The sequence below is a fragment of the Misgurnus anguillicaudatus genome, chromosome 13, assembly GCF_027580225.2.
Source record: "Misgurnus anguillicaudatus chromosome 13, ASM2758022v2, whole genome shotgun sequence".
Lineage (NCBI taxonomy): Eukaryota > Metazoa > Chordata > Actinopteri > Cypriniformes > Cobitidae > Misgurnus > Misgurnus anguillicaudatus.
In genome coordinates this window covers 24,763,196-24,784,187 of record NC_073349.2, presented here as the reverse complement: position 1 = coordinate 24,784,187, position 20,992 = coordinate 24,763,196, and the positions used below count along the sequence as shown (strand labels likewise).

Below are 20,992 nucleotides of genomic sequence, written 5' to 3'. Positions count from 1 at the left end.
GGTGAGTAAATTATCTGGATTTTTCTTTTAAGAAAATTTAATATTCCTTTAAAGAGCACCTATTATGAGATACACGTTTTTAAACATCCTTTTGTGTGTAAGTGTGTATTAGTACATGCTAACGATATTCAAAAAGTACATACCTCAAAGAAAACGATGACGCGAGTTATCGTCTCTAACGTTCGAGGACTACAAAAAACACTCGGATTGTAGGCAACAGTTTACTTCCTGGGATTGGTGACGTAGATAAGACCAACATTATCATAGTTCAGCCCTCTCTGCTTGGCTTGGGTACGCCCTCAAAGACGGGGGTGGAGAGCGCTGAGTCAGAAGAGAGCTAAAATGGCGGAGGTTGGGAGTCCCTGCTTTGACCCTGTTTGCAAACTCTTGTTTCATTGTTTAAGCGATTAAATCTCTCGAGTAGACGCTGTCTCTTTAGATGCAAGGGCAAAATATCACTTTATGGACTAACAGAGAGGACATCATGTTTAATACGGTTCCGGAAAAATCCAGTCAGAAGTTGTTCACGGAGTTTTCACAATAACTGCTTCTCATGAACCGAAGCTGCGCGACGTCTCCTCCTGAAAGTTGGATTACCGTGCACTTCTGGATCACAGGCTGTAAGTATTCATGTTTATTATTTGCCTTTACTGTAAGTTACGTTACCTGTAACCAGAGCTTAACATTATGTGCTTGTAGAGCTCAGATATATATCTATGTGTAGAGCTAAGCTTGCAAGCTAATTGTTTTGTGTTGTAATAATGTATTTCATAAACAACGTACCATATTTACACACGTGTGTGTTGAATTATGCAGACTATCGTTTTTATCGATGTTTATTTAGACGTGTTTACAAACTTGCTAAGCTGTTCCAGCTAAACTGTTACCGGTAAAGTTTGTTTTCATGATCAAACTCAAGAAACTCGAAGTACAGATGATTTGTTTAACGTGATATGTATTTTACTGTTGTTTTTACTTGAAGCTTTCTTAGATTTTGAAACGAAGTAAACACGTAATGTGTGTTGCTAATGTTGGGCCATGTAACATGTAATACATTAACGTTTTAATGAATAGTCTAACGATTTATAATCGTTGTACTCTATTGTTATAATATGTCTTTTTGACTGAATACATGTTTGTTTTATTTGTCTATATCCTAGATTCGCAGCTGGACACATCCTTCTACACTGTATGCAAACATGCAACATCATTACACACAGTACAAGGCATATGAGGAGCAAAGGTGTGTAACACATGATGTATCTGGCTAGTGAAACCACTACCAGTCTTAAATGTATAACTGATGATGACAAAGTTTTTTTCTCTGCATAATCATAGGAACCCAGGCAGTAGCATCGTTTCACAATGTTTCAATCACCATCATCAGTGGATGCCTTTGCCGTCCGTAGCCTGAGATTTCAGATTTGCAGCAAAAAATGTGACTTTCCCATTTATTGGAATGCTGTGCAGGTATTTAAGTATTTTAGTAACTGTGTTAAATAAAGTAAAGTAGTATTTACTTTTAGAATAAATGAATTGCATATTTATATTTTTACAGGTTGTACCTTGCAGCCATCCATTACAATGTCACCAAGCCATAACAAAAGCAGGAGAGGGAAAGTACAAGGCTATGTTCCCAAAACACACAAGTGACATACTGTAAGCAGTAATGTTTTATTTCAAATACATTCATAATTAAAAACTTAAAGGGATACTTCACCGATCTAGCATTCAGCCCTGCATCTGCAGAAACCCGGCAGTATTACTGAATGACCATGTTTCCCTCCCTCATTTCCCCCTGAGAGGAGAGATATCTGCATTTTGGTTCTGCAAGGGGGTCCTCCGATGATGTAATATGACGATTTTTGCATCATCGGAGGACTTTTTTGCAGAACCAAAATGCAGATATCTCTCCTCTCAGGGGGAAATGAGGGAGGGAAACATGGTCATTCAGTAATACTGCCGGGTTTCTACAGATACAAAGCTGAATGCTAAATCGGTGAAGTATCCCTTTAATGTATGAAGCAGGGAAATAAATTATCAAAACAAAAAGATTTATTGACTGCAATATTTGTACAGCTATGTGGATGATGTGATCAGGCTTGTGTTTGCTGAGGTATTTGAAGATAAGCTGAAGGAAACCCCGATTCCAATGGACCTGGCATCACAGTTTGAGAGACCTTCAAAGGAGGACGTGATTGCATGCCATCTTCAGTGCAGGGGTCGTCGGAAGCCAACATTCCGATCAGGAAGCTCCAAGCATATCTGGAGAACAACACACGACAGGATGATAACCCTAAAGTGTCGTCTTAGATAGCACCAGCTGACAAAGCTTTGATATGCCATTTATCTGAATAGATAGCTGTAAGAAGTGAATTGAACAATTTTTTGAAAGAAGAGCACAATATGGTTACTAAAGTATGTTTATTTGTATATTGTTTAACAGTTAAATATATATTTGTAATAAATAAACTTTTGACTAACTACTATATTTTCTTTAAAGTTACATCTTTTGTTCTTTTGGGTACTTTGTTACTATAATAATACTTTAGTGTTATTGGTTTAAAAATGTAATAAAACTTACTCTAGTCCTGCGCATCAAAGGCTTATAGTCGGTACAATAAATGTTCTGTGTGTAGGGATTTAGACAATTTGTGCAAAACCTGGATGATGAATCACGCAGGTAAGAGGCCCTGGAACCTGTTGCATTCTCCTTAAAACCTAATAAGTAAAAACATAGCACAGTAAAATAGTATGTAAGCAGTATTTTATAATGAAGTTTACTATAGTAAAATAATGTAGAAATTACCAAGTGAAATCGATTTATAATCATTTCAACAAATACTTTCTATGTGCTACATTTGGTGTTTCCATATAGTTTGCACAGTAATAGAGTATGTAAACAGTCTTTTATAATACATTTTACTATAGTAAAATAATGTAGAAATTACCAAGTGAAATCGTTTTATAATCATTTCAACAAATACTTTCTATGTGCTACATTTGGTGTTTCCATATAGTTTGCACAGTAATAGAGTATGTAAACAGTCTTTTATAATACATTTTACTATAGTAAAATAATGTAGAAATTACCAAGTGAAATCGTTTTATAATCATTTCAACAAATACTTTCTATGTGCTACATTTGGTGTTTCCATATAGTTTGCACAGTAATAGAGTATGTAAACAGTCTTTTATAATACATTTTACTATAGTAAAATAATGTAGAAATTACCAAGTGAAATCGTTTTATAATCATTTCAACAAATACTTTCTATGTGCTACATTTGGTGTTTCCATATAGTTTGCACAGTAATAGAGTATGTAAACAGTCTTTTATAATACATTTTACTATAGTAAAATAATGTAGAAATTACCAAGTGAAATCGTTTTATAATCATTTCAACAAATACTTTCTATGTGCTACATTTGGTGTTTCCATATAGTTTGCACAGTAATAGAGTATGTAAACAGTCTTTTATAATACATTTTACTATAGTAAAATAATGTAGAAATTACCAAGTGAAATCGTTTTATAATCATTTCAACAAATACTTTCTATGTGCTACATTTGGTGTTTCCATATAGTTTGCATAGTAATAGAGTATGTAAACAGTCTTTTATAATACATTTTACTATAGTAAAATAATGTAGAAATTACCAAGTGAAATCGTTTTATAATCATTTCAACAAATACTTTCTATGTGCTACATTTGGTGTTTCCATATAGTTATGTAGTACGTTATAATTACCTTTTGGATGTCTTTGCAACACATTTTCGTCTTCGTTTAGCATTCTGGCAGAGCTAAGGACACCTAAAAAGTTAAATCCAATCGCATTCATTCACGGAGATCGTTTATATCGTAACGGCCTTCTGAACTCTCTGGATCGAGCTCGAAGTGGTAAGGCAGTACACTACAGACACCATAGAGAAATATAACGCTTGTTTACGTTGCCTCTGAGGCTGTGACACTCAGTCAGAACCGGTGTCAACCCACGCGTAGTCAGGGGCGTAACCTTTCAAACACACGACGAACCCAGCTGACCAATAACAGTTGAGTAGTCATCTGACCAATCCGATTACACTAGACATTTTGGGAGGCGGAGACAGGAACTAAACCGAGCGTTTTCCAGACAGTGGGAAATCGGTGAGGTATGTAAGCAATTTATAAGACTCACAGTGCATTAGTTCAAGTTTTAATAACATGTATGTACTATGGGATACTGCATTTACGTGCTAACGTGCCAATTTATTAGCATAATTGGTGCTCTTTAAAGAGCACCTATTATGAGATACACGTTTTTAAACATCCTTTTGTGTGTAAGTGTGTATTAGTACATGCTAACGATATTCAAAAAGTACATACCTCAAAGAAAACGATGACGCGAGTTATCGTCTCTAACGTTCGAGGACTACAAAAAACACTCGGATTGTAGGCAACAGTTTACTTCCTGGGATTGGTGACGTAGATAAGACCAACATTATCATAGTTCAGCCCTCTCTGCTTGGCTTGGGTACGCCCTCAAAGACGGGGTGGAGAGCGCTGAGTCAGAAGAGAGCTAAAATGGCGGAGGTTGGGAGTCCCTGCTTTGACCCTGTTTGCAAACTCTTGTTTCATTGTTTAAGCGATTAAATCTCTCGAGTAGACGCTGTCTCTTTAGATGCAAGGGCAAAATATCACTTTATGGACTAACACAGAGGACATCATGTTTAATACGGTTCCGGAAAAATCCAGTCAGAAGTTGTTCACGGAGTTTTCACAATAACTGCTTCTCATGAACCGAAGCTGCGCGACGTCTCCTCCTGAAAGTTGGATTACCGTGCACTTCTGGATCACAGGCTGTAAGTATTCATGTTTATTATTTGCCTTTACTGTAAGTTACGTTACCTGTAACCAGAGCTTAACATTATGTGCTTGTAGAGCTCAGATATATATCTATGTGTAGAGCTAAGCTTGCAAGCTAATTGTTTTGTGTTGTAATAATGTATTTCATAAACAACGTACCATATTTACACACGTGTGTGTTGAATTATGCAGACTATCGTTTTTATCGATGTTTATTTAGACGTGTTTACAAACTTGCTAAGCTGTTCCAGCTAAACTGTTACCGGTAAAGTTTGTTTTCATGATCAAACTCAAGAAACTCGAAGTACAGATGATTTGTTTAACGTGATATGTATTTTACTGTTGTTTTTACTTGAAGCTTTCTTAGATTTTGAAACGAAGTAAACACGTAATGTGTGTTGCTAATGTTGGGCCATGTAACATGTAATACATTAACGTTTTAATGAATAGTCTAACGATTTATAATCGTTGTACTCTATTGTTATAATATGTCTTTTTGACTGAATACATGTTTGTTTTATTTGTCTATATCCTAGATTCGCAGCTGGACACATCCTTCTACACTGTATGCAAACATGCAACATCATTACACACAGTACAAGGCATATGAGGAGCAAAGGTGTGTAACACATGATGTATCTGGCTAGTGAAACCACTACCAGTCTTAAATGTATAACTGATGATGACAAAGTTTTTTTCTCTGCATAATCATAGGAACCCAGGCAGTAGCATCGTTTCACAATGTTTCAATCACCATCATCAGTGGATGCCTTTGCCGTCCGTAGCCTGAGATTTCAGATTTGCAGCAAAAAATGTGACTTTCCCATTTATTGGAATGCTGTGCAGGTATTTAAGTATTTTAGTAACTGTGTTAAATAAAGTAAAGTAGTATTTACTTTTAGAATAAATGAATTGCATATTTATATTTTTACAGGTTGTACCTTGCAGCCATCCATTACAATGTCACCAAGCCATAACAAAAGCAGGAGAGGGAAAGTACAAGGCTATGTTCCCAAAACACACAAGTGACATACTATAAGCAGTAATGTTTTATTTCAAATACATTCATAATTAAAAACTTAAAGGGATACTTCACCGATTTAGCATTCAGCTTTGTATCTGTAGAAACCCGGCAGTATTACTGAATGACCATGTTTCCCTCCCTCATTTCCCCCTGAGAGGAGAGATATCTGCATTTTGGTTCTGCAAAAAAGTCCTCCGATGATGTAATATGACGATTTTTGCATCATCGGAGGACTTTTTTGCAGAACCAAAATGCAGATATCTCTCCTCTCAGGGGGAAATGAGGGAGGGAAACATGGTCATTCAGTAATACTGCCGGGTTTCTACAGATACAAAGCTGAATGCTAAATCGGTGAAGTATCCCTTTAATGTATGAAGCAGGGAAATAAATTATCAAAACAAAAAGATTTATTGACTGCAATATTTGTACAGCTATGTGGATGATGTGATCAGGCTTGTGTTTGCTGAGGTATTTGAAGATAAGCTGAAGGAAACCCCGATTCCAATGGACCTGGCATCACAGTTTGAGAGACCTTCAAAGGAGGACGTGATTGCATGCCATCTTCAGTGCAGGGGTCGTCGGAAGCCAACATTCCGATCAGGAAGCTCCAAGCATATCTGGAGAACAACACACGACAGGATGATAACCCTAAAGTGTCGTCTTAGATAGCACCAGCTGACAAAGCTTTGATATGCCATTTATCTGAATAGATAGCTGTAAGAAGTGAATTGAACAATTTTTTGAAAGAAGAGCACAATATGGTTACTAAAGTATGTTTATTTGTATATTGTTTAACAGTTAAATATATATTTGTAATAAATAAACTTTTGACTAACTACTATATTTTCTTTAAAGTTACATCTTTTGTTCTTTTGGGTACTTTGTTACTATAATAATACTTTAGTGTTATTGGTTTAAAAATGTAATAAAACTTACTCTAGTCCTGCGCATCAAAGGCTTATAGTCGGTACAATAAATGTTCTGTGTGTAGGGATTTAGACAATTTGTGCAAAACCTGGATGATGAATCACGCAGGTAAGAGGCCCTGGAACCTGTTGCATTCTCCTTAAAACCTAATAAGTAAAAACATAGCACAGTAAAATAGTATGTAAGCAGTATTTTATAATGAAGTTTACTATAGTAAAATAATGTAGAAATTACCAAGTGAAATCGTTTTATAATCATTTCAACAAATACTTTCTATGTGCTACATTTGGTGTTTCCATATAGTTTGCACAGTAATAGAGTATGTAAACAGTCTTTTATAATACATTTTACTATAGTAAAATAATGTAGAAATTACCAAGTGAAATCGTTTTATAATCATTTCAACAAATACTTTCTATGTGCTACATTTGGTGTTTCCATATAGTTTGCACAGTAATAGAGTATGTAAACAGTCTTTTATAATACATTTTACTATAGTAAAATAATGTAGAAATTACCAAGTGAAATCGTTTTATAATCATTTCAACAAATACTTTCTATGTGCTACATTTGGTGTTTCCATATAGTTTGCACAGTAATAGAGTATGTAAACAGTCTTTTATAATACATTTTACTATAGTAAAATAATGTAGAAATTACCAAGTGAAATCGTTTTATAATCATTTCAACAAATACTTTCTATGTGCTACATTTGGTGTTTCCATATAGTTTGCACAGTAATAGAGTATGTAAACAGTCTTTTATAATACATTTTACTATAGTAAAATAATGTAGAAATTACCAAGTGAAATCGTTTTATAATCATTTCAACAAATACTTTCTATGTGCTACATTTGGTGTTTCCATATAGTTTGCACAGTAATAGAGTATGTAAACAGTCTTTTATAATACATTTTACTATAGTAAAATAATGTAGAAATTACCAAGTGAAATCGTTTTATAATCATTTCAACAAATACTTTCTATGTGCTACATTTGGTGTTTCCATATAGTTTGCATAGTAATAGAGTATGTAAACAGTCTTTTATAATACATTTTACTATAGTAAAATAATGTAGAAATTACCAAGTGAAATCGTTTTATAATCATTTCAACAAATACTTTCTATGTGCTACATTTGGTGTTTCCATATAGTTATGTAGTACGTTATAATTACCTTTTGGATGTCTTTGCAACACATTTTCGTCTTCGTTTAGCATTCTGGCAGAGCTAAGGACACCTAAAAAGTTAAATCCAATCGCATTCATTCACGGAGATCGTTTATATCGTAACGGCCTTCTGAACTCTCTGGATCGAGCTCGAAGTGGTAAGGCAGTACACTACAGACACCATAGAGAAATATAACGCTTGTTTACGTTGCCTCTGAGGCTGTGACACTCAGTCAGAACCGGTGTCAACCCACGCGTAGTCAGGGGCGTAACCTTTCAAACACACGACGAACCCAGCTGACCAATAACAGTTGAGTAGTCATCTGACCAATCCGATTACACTAGACATTTTGGGAGGCGGAGACAGGAACTAAACCGAGCGTTTTCCAGACAGTGGGAAATCGGTGAGGTATGTAAGCAATTTATAAGACTCACAGTGCATTAGTTCAAGTTTTAATAACATGTATGTACTATGGGATACTGCATTTACGTGCTAACGTGCCAATTTATTAGCATAATTGGTGCTCTTTAAGTTTGATTCATGCTTTAGCAAATCCTATTACCAAACAATTCTTCCACCAAGTAATAGCTCATCAGTCCCTTAGGCTATCAGTCCCTACAAAATAATAACTTAATGCATCATTACATAATCAATGCATGAAATATTGGTATACACAGGTATGCTTATATTGGCTCTTGTATAATGGCTTTAAATGTATCTTTTCAGAGGCAAATAATACTTCACCTTTCCATACACAGCTATTCTTCTTCCATCAATGTATGGCAGCTGTGTTAACCACCTGCAATGAAAGATATCTAATTATTTTAAATGCCATTTTTGGGTCATGAGAAGCGGTGAGTGCTTTGTAAGCAACCAACAGATTACCTCTCTGCTGAGATATAAACATTGCTTCTTGCCTCGAGTAGGATTAAATTAAATTTGCGAACCAAGATTTGAAGAAAAACCTTGAGGGCATTGGGCCTAACTAATCAGATGTTGCAAAATGACTTTGCTGTAACAGGCATCCTTCTTAAAGGGCGTTTTGCAGGTTAAATTTTTCAACGAATTTGTGCAATTTGCTTGTTTATAATAAAGATTTAAACTGTTATCCATTGTATTTTATGTTGTTGGGTATCACAAAACCCGAAAAAGTATGAAAAAGTACAGCGGTTTGCAATGATTCTCCTTTCCCCCACAACGCATTGTATGACGTCACGCTGGGGAGAGAATTTACCAAAGCCGCCTTGAGAGCATTGAGAATGACTATAGAAAGACGAGTAAAGTACAGTTCTGATAGCGCAGATTTTAGATAGATAGATAGATAGATAGATAGATAGATAGATAGATAGATAGATAGATAGATAGATAGATAGACAGACAGATAGACAGATGGATAGGCTAGTATAGAGAGATAGGCAGACAGCCAGATAGCGTTAGCATATCTTCGTGTAGAAAGTAAACAAACAATTAACATACTCGTGCATGCTGGCTTGAGGGGGTCCATGATCCTCCCTGAAATGGGTGTAACTTTATGCGATCTATATTTGAGATATTATTTGATAGACTAGTAAGTGTGGATTAAGGATGTTTAAAAATCTCTAGCCTGGTGGTCAGGACATAAATGGATCAAATCAGCAGATTTGCGAAGTTTTATTTATCTCCACATATATCATAAATAATAATTAGCAAGGTAACTTTGTAGTATAACACATTATATATTTCCTACGATGTATATATGATTTCCAAATTATATATGCAAGTATTAAACAGCAATAAATGTCTCATCTATCTCTATGGCTCTGGCTGAGTCTTTCTCCACTTCTCCCCAACGTGACGTCATCGCCGAATTGCGTAAAAAAACCCGTTAATACCAAAAACGTAAAAAAAGTGGTCTTTAAGACCATTTTTGAGACATTTTAAAAATTATACACATATCTTGAGTGATTTATGTACCCATTAATCGACAGTGGTGGTTAACCTGCAACACGCCCTTTAATAAGTGAATGTGGAGACAGACTCACTCGACGGCAGCAAGCTGATCTTTAATGCGGAGTGAACCCATCTTAAGGGGATCCAGAGTGCTGCTTTTCTGTCCCTGTGACAGTCGGCTCCTGCTGTCTATCCAGGCAAGCGCCACATCGTGCAGACTTGACAAAACCTCCGGCCAGCCCAGAGCAAAGTCATCTGTTACTGACTGCCTGCCAGGAATACCATCACTATAGGTGCAGGGTGATGAAAATGGAAAGAGCCTACATTTACATTTATTCATTTGACAGATCCAAAGCGACATATACATTTTTATCGGCATGTGTTCGAACCATGACCATTTGCACGACTAATGCAATGCTTTACCACTGAGCTATACAGGGGCTCTGTAGATTAAATCAAGAAGGATAGCACAGCGCTTCTTATTCTGTAAATGAGCTGATTACTCAATTGCATCTAAGTTAACAAACCACAAATTGCTTATTAATAAAGCTTCATTTAAAAATCATGTGGCTCAAAATGTTGCTGCAAGGGAGCAAGTCTTCCTGATGAAAATAGTATTGCTTGTAAAAGAAAAGTGTTAAAGAGATAGTTCACCCAAAAATGAAAAATGTTGCCATTATTTATTCACCTTTACATCGTTTAATCCCCCAATGTCTGTCTTTGTTCTTCAAAATGTAGATTTTTTTAAAAAGTGTTGCCCTAGGTCTTCTGGTTACTATGAGAGGGAATCGTGACCACCTGTTCAGGCTTCAAAAGGACCCAGACAGATAACTCAAGTCGAATTGTGCCGTATATTTTAAGCATCCTGAAGGCATACATGAGAGTTTGGTGAAAAACAAACTGAAATATAATCCATTATTTGATGAAAGTCTTGATATGTGCATCTCTTTCAGTGCCTGAACTGTTGTTTAGGCAGTTTTAGGATTTTATCCACAACAAGAAAGCAGAGGAGCAGTGTTGTATTCGGGTCATTCTACAGAAAAGGTGGAATTCGGGTGATGGAAATTTGCTTAAATGAACTTCTTTCAACATACCCAAAACTTAATAGCATTAATCTTTTATGTATCATTGGAAAGCTCTAAGAATGTAGTTTTCATATTTCAAAAACCTTTTAGCAGTAATAATAATTCAGTGACAGTAATTTATTCATTTGTAGAGTATGCAGCAAACCGTTGACACCTAGTGGCCGTTGGTGGTAAAACCACTAAAACTGTGACACAAACCACATTTTTTGTGATTTTAACTTGAAATTTGGATCACAACTACTTGAGACTTATGACTTAATGTTTGCATTATTACTTTTGTGAAATATTTACATTGACCGCGTTTACATGCACCCTAATAATGCGTTTATAATGGGATTTTGTCAATACTGCGATTATACTTTACCTCATGTAAACGCAATAATTCGATAAAAATAATGCGATTAAGCTCATAATCGCAGTAAGTATAGTCGCATTAAAAGAGGTGGCGTACGCCGTTTATAATCGCAGTATGCCTCCATGTAAACGCTTTAATCGCATTTATACCGCACTAATTAAGTGCGCGTGTGTTTTAGTCACGCACCTTAACCACAAATTCGTTTTAAACTTGACATTAGGAAGTTTTACATGAACTCTGCCAACACGACTCGCTGTCAGCAGTCTGCCTTCATTCAGAAACAGCTCAAATAACACGACAGCAGTGTATAAAAGCTTTAAGGGACATTATAAGGATAATTATAACGATAAATATATTAGTGACCATATCATAATGATAACTTCATGTTAATTCGCTCAACGAGTTAATCAATATTTCTTGTAATAAAAATTTTTTTGCAATTGTTTACATGTCACTGAATGTATGCTGTTCTTGTTGCATTTACACAGCGGGAAACCAGCAGATTTCCTGAACTCGCTGCGTTTCGCGTAACTAAACAATTAATGTAGTAGGTTAATAGCTTACCTTTTGGCGTAGTCATTGTGGTAGAAAAATTTCACAGCAACAACTGCATCAGCTCTGGATACCTGAGGTAATTTTATGTTATAACCTCAGCAATAAATGAGCTTCTACTGCATTTTAAGTGCGCGTGCATTTCAAGTTCAAATAGATTTGATTGGCTGTCAATGGTTTACCGTTCATCATGTGCCAAAATCGCTATCGTTATAGTTGTTGTGTGAGCTCTGCTATTATCTTTAATATAAAACGATTTTTAAAACTATATTTTTATATCATGTGAACGCCCTTTACAGGCACTGTCATATTTATATCTTCATCACGTCACCTGATAATGAAATACATCTATAACAACGTGTTTGTCATTTAACGTAAGTAAATTAAAACAGTGGACCATATATGTGAGTTGATCATTTGTGATCTGCATTGGACTTTGTGTGAATAATCCGAAAATAAAAACTGCATGTAAACCAGAGTGAAGAGGTTAGCTCCAGTCATGTAAACATCTTACTGCGATTAAGACCTTACTCGCATTACTGGAAATAATCGCATTATTGGTGTGCATGTAAACGTGGTCATTGTTATAATTTAATTTATAAAATTATTATGTCATTGAAATATTGTTTTTTCTTAAAATATATTTAAACATTTTTTATTAAAGATTTTATTTAAGACACTTTTGGGTCCTTTTGAAACTGGAAGAGGCGAGCACCATCCACTCCCTAAGTAACCAGAAAACCTCAAAAAACACTTAAAAAAATCCATTTAGGTTCTGAAGAGCCCTGTATCAAAATTTTTGGTTGGTCCCGGATCAGCGTTTTAATCAGAGAAACCCCACATTATCCTTAACTCAAACCCTAACCATTTTTACCCCTAAAATTAGTGTGAAATAATAGTTTAAGAATAATTTTTTAAAATCCCATAACCCAATCCTAAATATAACAATCTGTCAATTCCTTCAGAAAACAGGCGCACTTGAGAGTTTACATTGATTTTAGAATTAAATCTTTTCGATTATTAATGGACAGTATAGCTCATAAGAATTTTTAATTCTTGTACTATTTTAATTTTAAATAGGACCCCCCAAACTTATATTTTGTGCCCTTAATGGGACCACCCCAGCCCCCGTGGTGAATAATGGCAATGTTTTCGTTTTTGGGTGAACTATCCCTTTATTAACATTTTTGATAAGCTGAGGACTTTGGTTCTGCATTGTTCGACTGTGTACAATAATTAATACATTGGGTATCTTTAAGTAGTTTAAAAACACCTTACCAAATTGCTCTAAGAATATCAATACAGTACTTCCTTCAAAGAACTTACAAAAGTGCTGATAAAGTACGGGGAGACACTTACATGATAATAAGCAGAGGGTGTAGGTTTCCCTCGTACCCGGGGGGCAAAGACATCTTCAGATCTAAGTCTGTAATTATTCACAAAAGCAGTTAGAACAGAACTAACGGTTGTCCCTACTGTACCATACTGCAAAGTAGTCTGGTTACTGGCTCATCAATATTCTAACCGCTAGCAAATGAGTTCCCATGAGCCTGTTGGGTCGTAACAGACTCTCCAACACAGTACGCACACACAATCACTCATACTGGAAATGCGATGTACAATGAATGTCAATGTGGATAAGTGTAAATCTCTTTTAACACACAAACACACAGGTGTGGGGAGGGTTTTCCAAACGGAGCACGAGTGGCACCGCTGCAAGGATCCAATTAGCAAACCTGAAACAATTATCTGATTGATTCTTAAATGCAGATGGCTTTTAAAAAGGCTCAAATCGATTTGTGCTGAAGGAGAAATGTAATCGGTTATTTTAAGAATCTTTACCATTGTTGTCGGAGAAAAACGTCCGGAAAATTGTCTCCGGAAACCTTTTCGTTGCGAGAGACGTTGCAAGGAGGCTGTTGTCTTCCACCACTGTGTATCCTGCAAGAGCCATAAACAAACTTACATTTACTTACATTTTTAATCAAGATTGAAAGGGTGACTCTTATCTCTGGTTGACCACAATATCTTAATAAAATAAACTCACTGGATGGGTCACTTGTGCTATGAATAGTCACTCTTGGGACACCTGGACCTGTAAATAAATGATAGGGATGTAAAAGACAAGAAGTGTTCATTGTTCATCTGTATGAATGTGTATTTGTGAGATGTTACCCAAGCAGTAGAGGGTAAAATATGTGTGGTTGGGGCTGAAATCCGCTTTGTAGAAGTTGCATCGTTCAAACAGGTTGCACGTCAGACACTGGCGATGAAAAACTCCTCCCAGCTCCACGCTAGTCGACAAGGACATCTTTCATCAAATACGAACGCCAATACAAACGAATATCAACATTTAAAAATGTACATTGTAACCAATCTGATCTCACATGGAAAACATGTTTTCTACGTCAATAGTTTTGTATGAATTCTTTTTATTTTAATTATTTCAAATCATACCCAATATCATAGAATAAAAATTGTACTAATGTAATGGTCAAAATATGTCCCTCAGCTGTCACTGGGGCAGTACCCTTTAAAAACGTCCTAATATGTAGCATTAGGTACAGATATGTATACATTTGGTACCTTTGAGGTACTAATATAAAGTCTTTAGGTGCAAAGATGTAGCCTACTTTTTGAAAAAGATGAGATGGGGTACATATTTTGACATTTTTGTTTAAATCTATATAAATTAGCCACCTTGTATTGTATGAGACTATGCTATTGTAACTATATCAGCGTATTACTCATTTTTAATGGAAAACATCGGTGTTAAGTCTATTAAATGTGTTCTCAGTTTGTGACACGACGGAAAAATGCGATATTAAAGGGACACTTCACTTTTTTAAAAAAATATGCTAATTTTCGAGCTCTCCTAGAGTTAAACATTTGATTTTTACTGTTTTGGAATCCATTCAGCTGATCTCCGGGTCCGGCGCCAGCACTCCCAGCACAGCTCAGCACAACCCATTGAATCGGACCAGACCACCAGCATCGCTCTCAAAAATAAACAAAGAGAATATTTTTTCTTATTTAAAACTTGACTCTTCTGTAGTTACATAGTGTACTAAGACCGACGGAAAATAAAAAGTTGCGATTTTCTAGGCAGATATGGCTAGGAACTATACTCTCAAACTGGCGTAATAATCAAGGACTTTGCCGATGTAACATGGCCAGAGCAGACGCAGTGATATTATGCACTGCCGAAAATAGTCCCCTTGGTAACTTTTAATAGCAGGGGACCATTTTCGGGCAGTGCGAACTTTCAATTTTCCATCGGTCCCAGCACACGATGTAACTACAGAAAAGTTAAGTTTTAAATAAGAAAAATATCGAAACTCTTTGGTCATTTTTGAGGGCGATTCAATGGATTATGCTAAGCTATGCTAAAAGTGGTATCGCCAGACCCGGAGATCAGCTCCAAAACGATAAAAACCGAACGTTCAACTCCAGGGGAGCCGGAAAATGAGCATACCTTCAAAAAAAGTGGAATGTCCCTTTAACCACCAAATTAACCGCCAAATTTGAATGATAAAAAACTGTGCTGAAACCATGCCCCCTCGCAGGAATGCTGCTACCACCTCTCTCAACTTTCGAATACCACTACAACCTAAATGGATGCTCGTAATTATGTTAGAGGTGGGGCCATGCTCGGTGGCTTCAGTGCGTCATCGAGCCACCGTTTTAACCCCGCCCCAAATAATCCTGAACACAGTAATGTGGAAAAAAACGGCGTAACTCCACAATTCAGTACAAATGCAATACATTTCCAACACTTAGAAAAAATATCTGAACTTTAAAATCTTAAAGGGCACCTTTTCCATTGCTAAAAAAATTTATTTTGTGTATTTGGTATAATACAATGTGTTAGCGTGGTTTATGGTTCAAAAACACATTATTTTCCATATTTTTCTTCCTAAAAAGCACAGATTTTTGTACAAAACTCAATGATTTGAAAAGCGCTGTGTCCCTGATTGGCCAGCTTATCGGTACATTGTGATTGGCCTGAATACCTCTGACGTCACCCGGAAATGTGATGCTCCTTACCATGTTGAAAGATTCGCTCACAATGCAATGCTAACAGGAGCTAACTTACAGGCTGAGTCCGAAGCGGGAGAAATTATGATAATGTCGGTCTCGTCTACATCACCAATCCCAGGAAGTAACTGTTGCCTACAATCCGTGTGTTTCTTGTAGACCACGACATTTTTTATGTTGGAAACGATAACTTGCGTCATTGTTTACTTTAGGGTTTGTACCTTTTACATATCATTAACATGTACTAATACACACTTACACACCAAAGGAAATGTAAAATTGTGAATCGGACAATAGGTACTCTTTAAAAATATTTTCTTTCATGGAACAACATGAGGATAGATAATTCCGAAATTTTGTGCAAACTATTCCTTAAGTTTCAACTGCTGAGTTAGTATTCCATTATCCATTTCATTTAAGCCTAATGCCGGACCTCTGCACTCTCACCATACTGCTGGGAGCGTTGCAATAAAAATCTATGAGAACTTGTGGCCCAGGGAGAGCAAGTGAGAGGCTTAAAGCATTAATCAAAGCTTAGAGAACACACTTTAAATCCTTGTGCCTCTGCCCATCTCTCTTTCAAGTCCCCCTCTCTCTCTCTCTCCAAGCCTGTTAAATGAATTAGCTGGGCTTCTTGCCTGGAGCTCACCAGAGGGGAAAAACTTCATTGCTTTTCATGAGTGTCCCCAACACACATCTCACCCTGTTCATTTAGACATACACTGGCAGTCTTTAATGAATAATAACAGTCCGTCAATGAACACGGACTCGTCTGAATAGATACAAGGAATGTGAACCATCAGTAATGAGCACACTGATGTTTGAAATCCAGGCGCATTATTGAGAATGTGAGATATATCACAACAGGGTGTGCAAAAGCTGTCAGGCTGATTTAGATGCGAATATGCATCACAGCGTGAGAAGCACTGAATATCAAGACGGCAATGATAAAAAACTCAATTATGGCTGTAAAGATGTATTGGTTTGAGAGAGGGTTTACCTGTACAAGTGTCTGCTCTGCTGAGACTCCTCCGTACTCAGGAAATATCTGCGGCAAAAAAAATCTTTAAAGAGGTGGCTACAGATTTTTGAGTCACTATTTGTAGTTAGGTGATTTATACTCTGACAATAGCATCCGCCTCCTGGTAAAACCCTTTATACAAATAGGTTTGTAGTTAAAAATGTTGCTTGCAGACAAACATTTAGTCAAAAACTTACAGTAGGTTTTCTTCTTGTTCATATACATTTTTTGAAATTAAAACTTGAATACAAGGAAATAAACAAAGTAAAGGGTTAAAACTGTTTTTTACAAAGTTCACAACCAGTGTGCAGCGGTGATTCTTAAAGGGGACATATCATGAAAATCAGACTTTTTCCATGTTTAACCTCTCGACGCGCACTTGCTCAGGGGCGGGATGATGTCAGTTTTTTTACGCTGCTAACAATATCTATATAGCCTATACTGTCTACAAACATTAATAATATTAACATTACTATACATCATTTAAAAGGTCTACGGGTTTTGCATCAGGGTATGGTCTCTGTTTTGAGATACAGATGCTCTAGCATCATAACCGTAGTATTTTGTTACAGAAGTCCAGATGACAACATGCAGAATATGAACAAGACGTCTTACCTTTGTGTTGATATAACGATCGCGAATCGAATCCAGTTTGTTTCAGATGTGTGAATAACTCATGAAAACCGTCTTATATAATACATCCAATGACCGTGTTTGTCCACAAATGCGTTTAATCCATGAAATATAGATATATTGTCTATTGTTTACATCAGATTTCACATGAACGTCTTGTAATAGAATAAAATATACAATCTGAGGACTATTTACATTGTAACACTTGTATATGAGATTACACTCGCGTTCAAACTTGCGTTCAAACTTTGTTTTTAAAAAAGAAGGCGGGAGTATAATACATAATATCCAAACAGCTCTGTCAAATATCGTGATGTCATCTGACTCGCTTGCTCCAATGACTTCATGGAAAATATTGATAGACAGAACGTGTAGTCAATTAGATAATGAATCCAACGATCTTTGTGTGACGTTTTATTTCCTGGTGTGGAAACGGCATTTTATACGCTTACATAAGGATAAATAATAATAAGAATGAACGTGTATGCATGTAAACAAAAGACTTTTATTTTGGGGCTGACTGGTACTTAGAAAAGGCACTAGTCTTACAAAAACCCTTGCAAGAACCTCATTTTTGGGCCTATTGACCTCGAACGTGAAATATAACTTCTTTAGACTTTTGGCTTTGGCATCATTGCATGGTTTCACACACATATTTATCATTAAGATTTTTGAATTAAAAAAGTTTAAATTTTTTTTATTACAATCTACTTCAGCCTCTCTAACTTTTTTTATTTTTATCTTAAAATGAAGCTCAAAGTGTCTTCTATCTAATGATACCATAGTTATGCTTATACTCTAATGGTTTAGTAAAAACAACCCTTTTAGTGAAAGTAGGTCTTTTCATGGTTTGGCCAGAGTGGGGGTGCTTTTCAAGAGGTTAAATGCTATAACTGGGTCTCCAGTGCTTCTATCAGCCAATTCAATGTGAAAAAGATCAACCCAGTAACTTAGTTTTGGTAAACCATTCTCTGCAAGCATGTGAAAAAATAGGTAACTGAAATTTGGTTCCCCCTGTGATGTCAGAAGGGGATAATATCGCCCCTTAATCTGCACTATCCAACCACGCCACTGCCAAATAGTGCAGAGATCAGCTCATTTGTATTTAAAAGGACACACCCAAAAATGCCACATTTAGCTCACACCTACAAAGTGCCAATTTTGTTATAATAAATTATCCATATGATATTTTGAACTAAAACTTCACATGTGTACTCTGGGGACACTAAAGATTCACATTTAAAAAAAAGCCTTGTGAAATGTCCCTTTTAAACGTTTACCACAAGGACAAAACTGTGCATTTTTCGTAAGGGCAAACAGATTAAATGCAAGTGAATAAGATACAGTCTTTGAGATCTATGCAAGTACTTGAGACATAGATCAGCATATTTTATATATTGGATATTTCTGTATTGGAAAATGGCAAGATGCAATTTTATCTGTAATGCTACAGCCTATAGGACGAAATATGAAAGACGTTTTTATGGAGTTGTAATTAGAGAATAATTGAGAAATGTAAATGACACTGTCATTAGCAGCAACTCAACAATAAATTATCTTATTAATTTTAATGAATCTTGAATGATTCAGCGAGCGTAATGTAATCACAAAGCATAAATAATTGTATAATTGCTCATGTTAAGTAGTTATGTAGATGATGAGATGCTTTACGCACAGTCTTGAGGTTTTCAAATCTAAATGGTTTTCTCATAAAATCTTACATTTTATCGTTCTCTTCATCAAGGGCGCACAGCGAGATTACATCCCAGTTTCCAGATGTTAGAAAGCGAGGAGAAACAGGAGTTGAATCCTGAAGAGAGACAGAGAGAAAATGAGAAAAGAAAGAGACAGAGAAAAAGATATCAGATTGAGAGAGTGAAAGAGTAACTCTGTACTAACAGAGTTAACAAGAATTAGAGCTATCGTTTTACAGACTTCCAAGAAACACATAAAGGAGAAGTAAATGGATCGTCCATACCAGCGTCCACTGACCACAGGTGGGTTGACAAGTTGCTAGGGTCACTATCAAGTGCAACTAAATTAAATTTTTGCTGATAATTGTCAGATATACTGACATTATCGCAGCCGCCGCTAGAACAGCCAGCCATTTTTGTTGAATGTTTTGCCACTCAAAGAAGAAATAAATCAGTAGCAGTAGCCATATGTCAGGTATGTAAAATTTTGGGATAAAAATACATAAAATACACATAAATGAATACTCTTATTCTGTGTAATTGCAAAGTTTTGTCAGTGAGCCTTCATTAAAAAACATCCATTATGATGAGCCTTGTTCTACAAAGGTGGAATGGTTTAATAGTGACAAACATAAATGTCAGGAAAAGCAATCTCTGACCATATGCCAATGTCCACAGACTACTGGTTGTTCGGCAAGTTGTTAGGGTCCCTGTTAAGGCCAACTAAATTCAACTTAAGCTGGTAATAGTCAGTTTTACTGGCGTTTTTCGTAGCAGCCGCTATGAAAACCAGCCATTTTGTTGAATGTTTTGCCACTCAACAGGACAAGCTTCGCGTGGTCACGTGGAGAAGTGATGTCGTTGCATACCCTCTATTCCAGGAAATGTCTACAAGAATATTTATATCGCCGTTCTTCAAATTGTTTCAGATATGATTATAAAGAATATTTTGAATGATTGTGGCTTTTTTAAATGCATGTTATAAATGACTCAGACTCAAAATGATTTTAGATTGATAAGGACTTCTTACTTATCAAAACGCTGTAGTGCACGCACAAGCTGTGCATGAAACACAGAATCGCAGCCTTGCGATTCAGAATCGATTTCAGACAGGTCTTTTTAATGGGACACGAGATTTATCGCACAGCCCTAGCTGTTAGTTGTTATAACTAACATGTGCAGTGTGACTGCTCTAACCTGTAAACATCTGCACTGAAAAGTTGAAAAGTTAAAAAATAAAAATAGTGCTGCAAACGCACAGCTCATGTATGCATTGTGAAACCAGACTTAGTAGCTATGTGTCTGAAACTGCAGAATGCAGCATCTATGTACATATATATCTATGGTCTGAGGGTCTGTGATTGAGTATAGGGGTGGGGACTGATTCACAAATTCATAGTTCTGCGTATACTCAATGAGGCAAGGGTTTAAGGTTATATTCAAGCTGTTTTAAAGTATGAATAAATTACCGTCGCAGGGAAAATTTTTACATGTGATGAGTTTTAAAGGCTAAAATTATCAACTACAGGTGGATTTACACTGAAGACAAACCTCTGCATAATATACACTGATGAATCACGATGATCAGAAACATACAGAACTGAATTTTAAACAAATAGATAAAAACAGGACACAATTACAACACACTTGTAAATTTCCTAACATGTCCTGCAAAAAAAACTAAGGACGTCAAATAGCTGCACATTTTAAAACACAT

General features: G+C 36.1%; 1 protein-coding gene and 2 long non-coding RNA genes across 8 annotated transcripts in view; 2 read left to right on the top strand and 1 right to left on the bottom strand.

The window, feature by feature from the left end:
- Nucleotides 1-20,992, bottom strand: part of LOC129430595 (inactive dipeptidyl peptidase 10) — an 84,063-nt gene that overhangs the window by 5,765 nt on the left and 57,306 nt on the right. For all 6 annotated transcript variants that reach the window (XM_055187949.2, XM_055187950.2, XM_055187951.2 and 3 more), the window contains 8 exons: nucleotides 19,303-19,391; nucleotides 16,928-16,975; nucleotides 14,065-14,183; nucleotides 13,937-13,984; nucleotides 13,732-13,830; nucleotides 13,249-13,315; nucleotides 9,990-10,184; nucleotides 8,713-8,767 (listed from right to left, as the gene is read on the bottom strand). In XM_055187949.2, the coding sequence (XP_055043924.2) occupies nucleotides 8,713-8,767; nucleotides 9,990-10,184; nucleotides 13,249-13,315; nucleotides 13,732-13,830; nucleotides 13,937-13,984; nucleotides 14,065-14,183; nucleotides 16,928-16,975; nucleotides 19,303-19,391 (720 nt within the window). The remainder of the gene's footprint in view (nucleotides 1-8,712; nucleotides 8,768-9,989; nucleotides 10,185-13,248; nucleotides 13,316-13,731; nucleotides 13,831-13,936; nucleotides 13,985-14,064; nucleotides 14,184-16,927; nucleotides 16,976-19,302; nucleotides 19,392-20,992) is intronic.
- On the top strand, nucleotides 41-2,489 carry LOC141369313 (uncharacterized). Its single transcript, XR_012372952.1, has 5 exons — nucleotides 41-620; nucleotides 1,161-1,243; nucleotides 1,339-1,470; nucleotides 1,559-1,659; nucleotides 2,080-2,489. It is a non-coding gene; the product is annotated as an uncharacterized lncRNA (long non-coding RNA).
- Nucleotides 4,563-5,892, top strand: LOC129417964 (uncharacterized). The gene is made up of 4 exons (XR_012372953.1): nucleotides 4,563-4,843; nucleotides 5,384-5,466; nucleotides 5,562-5,693; nucleotides 5,782-5,892. It is a non-coding gene; the product is annotated as an uncharacterized lncRNA (long non-coding RNA).